At 51.3% G+C, this 7,062-nt stretch overlaps 1 protein-coding gene across 3 annotated transcripts in view; it reads left to right on the top strand.

The window, feature by feature from the left end:
- The window catches only part of NFKB1 (nuclear factor kappa B subunit 1), a 125,179-nt gene that overhangs the window by 115,379 nt on the left and 2,738 nt on the right, over positions 1-7,062 (top strand). For all 3 annotated transcript variants that reach the window (XM_007463813.1, XM_007463812.1, XM_007463814.1), the window contains 5 exons: positions 141-243; positions 3,058-3,182; positions 4,527-4,593; positions 4,893-5,065; positions 5,823-6,003. In XM_007463813.1, coding sequence (XP_007463875.1) covers positions 141-243; positions 3,058-3,182; positions 4,527-4,593; positions 4,893-5,065; positions 5,823-6,003 — 649 coding nt within the window. The remainder of the gene's footprint in view (positions 1-140; positions 244-3,057; positions 3,183-4,526; positions 4,594-4,892; positions 5,066-5,822; positions 6,004-7,062) is intronic.

Here is a 7,062-nt window from a genome sequence, read left to right on the forward strand (position 1 = left end):
GATTTCTTCAATGGCAGAGCCTGCCCAAAATAGCAACAGGGCTGGTAATATGACCTGGGGAGCCATGCACACAGGGGGAGGCGGGGACAAAAGGGCGAGAGAACCTTGGACTAACCCTTTTCTGTGTGGGGGGATTTTAGGGTGATGCCCATGTAGACAGCACCACCTATGATGGAACTACACCCCTGCACATAGCAGCCGGGAGAGGGTCCACGAGGCTGGCAGCTCTTCTCAAGGCAGCAGGTAAGGCAGCCTGGCGGTCAGTGATGGAAAATGTCATCAGGAATGCAAACCCAGCCTCAGTAGAGCAGCCATGCCACCTTCTTAAGCCACAGACCCACTGCAGAAAGGCACAAGTAAATAAAAGTTCTCTGGCAAATCACATTCAACTGCCGTAAAGGCACTGTTTGGACTAGTAATCCTGGGCTTCGTGCTGACAGTCAGGTTAGTTTTTACTCTCCAGTTCACCTGTTTGTTTTGGATGTGAGTTGTCTTCATTGACTCCCATGACAAGAGATCTTCTTAACGTTGAATCGAATTCCTTGTAGAATTCGGAGCGGTATCCACCTCAGGTCATGTCACAAGTTCTCAGAAGGAAAAGTTTATTGGTATAAGAAATGATTTAAAGCCTTCCTTTTGCAAGAAAGGTCCCTGAGAAGCGAAAGTAATAGGAAAAAACAAATGGGCCGTGTGTTGAGTACTGTCATGTGCCAGGCACTAAAAATCACTAGCTTCTGTTGGGCTAGGCACTTCACATGCACTGTCTCATTTAGTCTTACTTAATCCACAATAACCCTTTGAGACAAATCCCATTATTAGTCCAATTTCATAGCCAAGGAAACAGACTAGAGAGACTTCTGCATCCCGGTCCCAGGGCCCCAGTAAGGGGCAGAGCTGTGAGTCACACCTCGTCATCATGAACTTCCAGACTCCATTCTCTCTGCTGTGTTTCTGTCCCCTGTTTTGCTGAAGGATTTGAAGGTGTTATTCCAATTCAATCCTCTCTTCCTGTGAAATATAGAAAAATTATTCCTGCTCATCCTTGAATCTCTACTGCCTTGTGTATTTAGAACCTCAAAAAATGTTTAATGGAATTGGTATCTCAAGCCTGTCCTGGCATATGTGATTTACCTCAGAGGTTATTAAGATTTTTTTAGAAAATAAATGCTTCACAAATTCAAGAAAAGAGTAAATACCTTCTACAAAAACTGAGGCCAGAAAAATATAAGAACCTTTTCTTTGGCAGCACTACATTTTTCTGACATCACATCCCGAATAAGCAGCAGCCTTTTCTTTCCTCCTTTGTCAAGTTGCCGTTCCCGTGAACAAGAGACGATGATTGCAGTGTGTATGAATAGTGTGGGGAGTCACTGGTTATAATTAAGAAATGCCTTCAGACGAGAAGCCCTGACCCTTCCAAGAATGCTTTCTAATTCTCAGTATCCCATGAAAGGAGTAGCAAGTAGCAGTTTCTCCAGTGTATAAATGAAGAAACTCAGAAGAAAAACCTAGTTCTGAGCTTCCCTGGTGGCGCAGTGGTTGAGACTCTGCCTGCCAATGCAGGGGACACGGGTTTGAGCCCTGGTCCAGGAAGATCCCACGTGCTGGGGAGCAACTAAGCCCACGCGCCACAACTACTGAGCCTGCGTTCTAGAGCCCTCAAGCCACAACTACTGAAGCCTGTGCACCTAGAGCCTAGGCTCCACGATAAGAGAAGCCACCATAATGAGAAGCCCGCGCACCGCAACGAAGAGTAGCCCCCGGTCACTGCAACTAGAGAAAGCCCACACGCAGCAGCGAAGACCCAACGCAGACAAAAATAAACAAAATTTAAAAACAAAAAACCTAGTCCTGAGCTCAGAGTCATGAAGAAGATCACTTAAGGAACAGACCTAGTTCAGCTTCTCCATTTTTTTTTTTTTTTTTGCTGTACGCGGGCCTCTCACTGTTGCGGCCTCTCCCGTTGCAGAGCACAGGCTCCCGACGCTCAGGCTCAGCGGCCATGGCTCACGGGCCCAGCCGCTCCGCGGCATGTGGGATCCTCCCGGACCGGGGCACGAACCCGCGTCCCCTGCATCGGCAGGCGGACTCTCAACCACTGCGCCACCAGGGAAGCCCCAGCTTCTCCATCTTTGGTCCTGCAAATTGTTCATCCTAGTTTCTCTACTGTTTCCGTGGTTGGGTGACACTTACTGCCCCAGAGATCAGGCTGCAGCTGGGAGAACAGAGTAAGAAGTGGCATGCAGATCCTCTCGTTAGGCACTCTCTATTATTGAAGTTGTCAAAAGTCAAACGTCCTCCCAGCAAGACTAAAACAAGGTCTCTTTCCAAAAGGGGAGTGTGCTGAACTTCCTACTGTTGATCAGGCAGCAAGCTAAACACTCTCTGAATAAAACTAGTCTCTCTAAGCCTTTGAGAAGTTAACTCTAGCCTTAATTTTTGAGTCACTTCAGGTGTTTCTTGCTGCTGGCTAAGGAACAGACTAGATTTTCCAAGATTGGCCCTAACTTTTTCATCCTACCAGAAGGTTTTCTTGGCATTTTGCGTTTAAGGATCAGTGCCGTACCCAGGAATAAAGCGGAACAGGTTGGCACCAGACAGCAAGCAGCTTTGCTCTTTTGAGCAAGCAGGTGAAGAGGCTGAGAAACGCGCGGTGCTGCGTATCAATTTGAACATTTAGGACCTTAATCCTGAGCGTGCACCCTGGTCCCTGTAAACTGCTGCCGTCAGTCCTTAGCTTAAGGATGCATCGTTCACTTGAAAACTATCCTATAGCGTTAAATGTGAGAGTCAGCGTGTTCCAGGTCTTTTGTTTTTGAAAGTGTCCTCGGCCATATGGGGTATCTGCAGTCACCTTTACAGTCAAGATGCATTAGAACTTATTTAAATTTAAATTTTTAAGTTTAAAAGCAGGTTTCTGGATATTTCAGTAGAAGATTTGTTTTATATGCTTATAAATAAACATGTTTTTATCTATTCATAGACTCTGACCCTTGCAGGCAGTTAGAAGTTGACAAGAGGTGGGTTTACCTAATGCTGTGTAACTTGACTTCGCAGGAGCAGATCCCCTGGTGGAGAACTTTGAGCCTCTGTACGACCTGGATGACTCTCGGGATGAGGATGGAGAGGATGAAGGAGTCCTGCCAGGAACCACTCCTCTGGATATGGCCACCAGCTGGCAGGTGAGTGCGGCTCCGCCCGTGTGCTGGCTGCTCCTGAGGGAGCTGCAGGTCCAGGGACGTCAGAGCAGGTGGCCTTCCTCGGTCTTTACTCCCCAAAGCACATGCCTGTTATTTTTTAAGAAAGTCTGCTTGTCAAGAGCTGTATTTATCTTGAAAAGCCTATCTGTGAAAGATCTAGGTCAGCAGAGTTCTGAGTGTAAAAGTATGTGCCTAATCAGATCAGAGTTAGATGAGAGAAACACAAAATTCACATTACAGGTTACCCACTCTGAACTTACACCACAGTCGTTCCCATCTCAGTTTCTGAAGCCAGGATAAATGTTACGGTTGGCTTGAACTTCGGTAAGTGATTTCTGAACATAAAAAGAAATGGGGCTGCTTCTGAGGATCTGCACAAATGTAAACCAAGTAAACAGCCTTAAAGCTTTCCTCGGAACTCTGCTGACCTGAGATCTGAAGGTGAAAGCAGTTACTGGGTCTTTTGGGCGCAGGGAGGGGAGCCAGGGGGAGGAGGTGGGTGGCCCACCTGAATATTAACCCTTTGCAGGGCCAGGTGCTGCTCCCTGTCCAAAACTGCTCGCTTGCCCCTCACGGGCCGCGTGGGTTGAGCTGAGTGACCCTGGTGGAGAGACCACACGGCTCTCTTTACGTTGAACGCCTGGTTTTCCCAGAAGCCTCACCACAGAACACAAAGATAACCCACTTCAGTGACCCCATGTGGTCCTCGCCCAGGTCAGCCAGCCACCGGGTGACTGCAGAGAGTGCAGAACAGCCCCCAGAGCTATGCAGTTTTGTTTTTTTCCTCCCTTTTAACCTAAGACTTTTCTGGCCCTGCAGTTAAAATGTGGATGGTGCCAGGAGGCTGACCCCAAGCCCTCTGAGCGTTTGTACACCTCAGTTTGAACATGTTCGTAAAACTCGCTCTCAGAAGCCTTTTTCACTAGGGAGGAGGGGCAGCCGCAGAGCCCAGCTTCACAGCTCAGCGTGAGCTCAGCCCCCTCCCTAGCTCTCAGGGAACATCGCTGACGACACGTGACTGACTGGGTGGCCTAGACTGCCTCTGCCCCTTAGCAGGGCCGTGGCCTTGGCTCTGTGTGAGGCTGGGTTGGGTCTTCCTCCCCACCTCAGGCGGCTCCCGCGGAGCACAGCCTCCCAGGCCCAGAGCCCCCCAGAGGGCACGCGTATTCCCGGGCGATGGTACTGACCCCTCTTCCCATTCCTCCGTCTTTGGGGTCCTGGCCCCTCCTGAGGAGGACACGACGAGTCCTTTATATTACAGAGAAGCAGATTTCCCTCATGGTCCCTTTAATGTGCAACATCTCCCTGTGCTTTTCTTCCCAACAGGTATTTGACATATTAAATGGGAAACCCTATGAGCCAGAGTTTACATCTGACGATTTACTGGCACAAGGTGAGTTGTGGGAGAAGTGGGTTCTTTGAGCCAGTGTCATCTCCACCCTGTCACTGAAGTGGGGGTCAGGGTGTGCTGTGAAAGGCACAGGGGCTTCTTTCAGAATCAGGAGACCCTGGAGGGGTGCCACAGAGAAGGTCCAGCTGTAAATTACAACAGCCTGGGCTGCTGCTGACTTCCAAGTGAAGGAGCGTGATTGCTTCCCCGGGGCGGGAGGGTGAGCGGTGAGGCAGTGATCCGTCCCTCCGGAGCCTCTCTGGTCGGTTAGGACGGTCATGTTTCTTCCTTATTCTCTTCAGGAGACATGAAACAGCTGACTGAAGATGTGAAGTTGCAGCTCTACAAGTTGCTGGAAATTCCTGATCCAGACAAAAACTGGGCTACTCTGGCACAGAAATTAGGTTTGGGGATACTAAATAATGCCTTCCGGCTGAGTCCTGCTCCTTCCAGAACTCTCATGGACAACTACGAGGTAACACGTTCTCTTACGACTTTGACCGCGTTTATCTGACTTTTTTGCTCTGTTAACAGCATTGGCCGGAGCATAATCCCTTTCCTTCTCCCTTAACTCTGAGGAAGAGAATCAGTCATTACCCGTGTCCTGGGAGGGTTGACCCAGGACAGCAGGAAACCCACCTTGGCTGTTTTCAGACACCTTGAGACTTGCTGCAGAAATGCTACTTAGAGTGTCAGGATGGTCACAGAACTTTGATCTCGCTGAACAAAGACGAAAGACTGTAATCAACCTTCATGCCTTGCCCTCCCCAAGAACATGCCTTGATCGCATGTCAGCACATGGAACCAGTGACGTGACTCCTTGCGGAGCCATTACCTGGTGATGCTTTCCTTTCTAAAACGAAAAGGTAGAAAAACATGGGGTGAAATTACTTTCTGTGGCAAAGTTCATCATCAGCTCGTTTCTCAGTGGTTTCCAGAGCTTCAGGGATATGGGGCAGACTTCCCTCTGGGTAGAGTTTTACTGCCTCAGCACTTTCTCTGCTTTTACCATAAAGTGCTTCTCCGTGATTTCCTGAGTGGTCTGTGAGCTGAAACAGGAAACTTGATTCAAAGACAGCGTATCTTTTAGTTGCTCTCTGCCCTGAGAGCAACCTCCCAGGCTGCCGGCTGTCTCAGGGGAAGGGGCGTGCTGTCGTGTTCACAGCCTGCCTGCTTGTCCCAGCACAGCTTTGAACACAGAGACACCCTCTTTCTTCATTTCTGTCTCGCAGGTCTCTGGGGGGACAATAAAAGAGCTGGTGGAGGCCCTGAGGCAGATGGGCTACACCGAAGCCATTGAAGTGATCCAAGCGGCCTTCTGCACGTCGGGCAGTGCGGCCACCAGCCCGGTGGAGGCTGCCCCCCAGGCCCACTCGCTGCCCTTCTCGCCTGCTTCCACAGGGCAGCAAATAGGTAAAGAAAAAGGATTGAAAAAGCGGTCGAGACATTTCCGTGCCCTGCCAGGCTGGCGCCTTCAGCCTCTGGGGCTGTGGCCTGTCCTCCCCACCACCACCTCCCGGACACACCGTCCGCTACGTCCGTCTCCCTCGGGGACTATAGGTTGTACTGTCTTCCCCTCCGGACGCTACCATTCAGGGGAGGGGCTGTCCCCACAACAGCCACATGGGCACCGAGTCGCTCAGGTTCACGGTAAATACCAAAACAGCAGGCTGCGGGCGGTGAAGGCCAGCATTACTTCTCTCACTGCTTAAATTTACGAGAGAGAGAGAAACGTGCAGACCCGGGTCGGTGGAGGCAGGACTAGCGCCCCAGGCTGTGGACTGACGCTGCGACGTTTCCCACCGCTGCCCAGGCTCCCCTCCTGTGGCGCTGTCTCTCTCCCTTCAGCCTCCCCCCCCCGCTTCCACAACGCGGCCCCGTCACCCCACCTAGAACGCGTGCCCTAATGGACTCTCAGCGTCGCAGTCCTGCATTTCCCTTCAAATGTATTCTCCCGCCCTAACAACCATTTCTCTCATGCTCTCTCCTCCTACACTGCCCACACCCTTCCCGCTCCTCACTCATCCCGTGTCCTCGCCTCACTCCACTGAGAACAGAGAAACCACTAGACTTCTCTCATCTTTGCACCATCAGACCACCAGCCCGCCTGGGCCCGCCTCTTGCCCGGCCAGGTCCTGCTCCTCTAACCCTCGCTTCGCTCTCACGCCTTAGCGTTTTCTCCCTCCCGACTAGATCCCCTCGCAAGCGTGCTGTAGTTTCTCTCATCTTTTCAAACTAAACGGAAACAAACGTCCCCTTGATTCCTCCACCCCCTTTAGCCGCAGCCCGATCTCTGTTCTCCTACCCAGCCAGGCTTCCCGGAAGAACGCGGTGGCGTTCTTCTCTCCACCCCCTCTCCTCGACGCCCTGCAGCTGCACTCGGCCTCCACCCCACCCCTGCACCAGGCCCCTCTCACCACGAGGACCGGCGTCTGCTCCCATCTGGTTGCCGTCCGCTCGCAGCGCGCACCC

The sequence above is a fragment of the Lipotes vexillifer genome, unplaced genomic scaffold (genome assembly GCF_000442215.2).
Source record: "Lipotes vexillifer unplaced genomic scaffold, Lipotes_vexillifer_v1.1 scaffold49, whole genome shotgun sequence".
NCBI classification, from domain to species: Eukaryota; Metazoa; Chordata; class Mammalia; order Artiodactyla; family Lipotidae; genus Lipotes; species Lipotes vexillifer.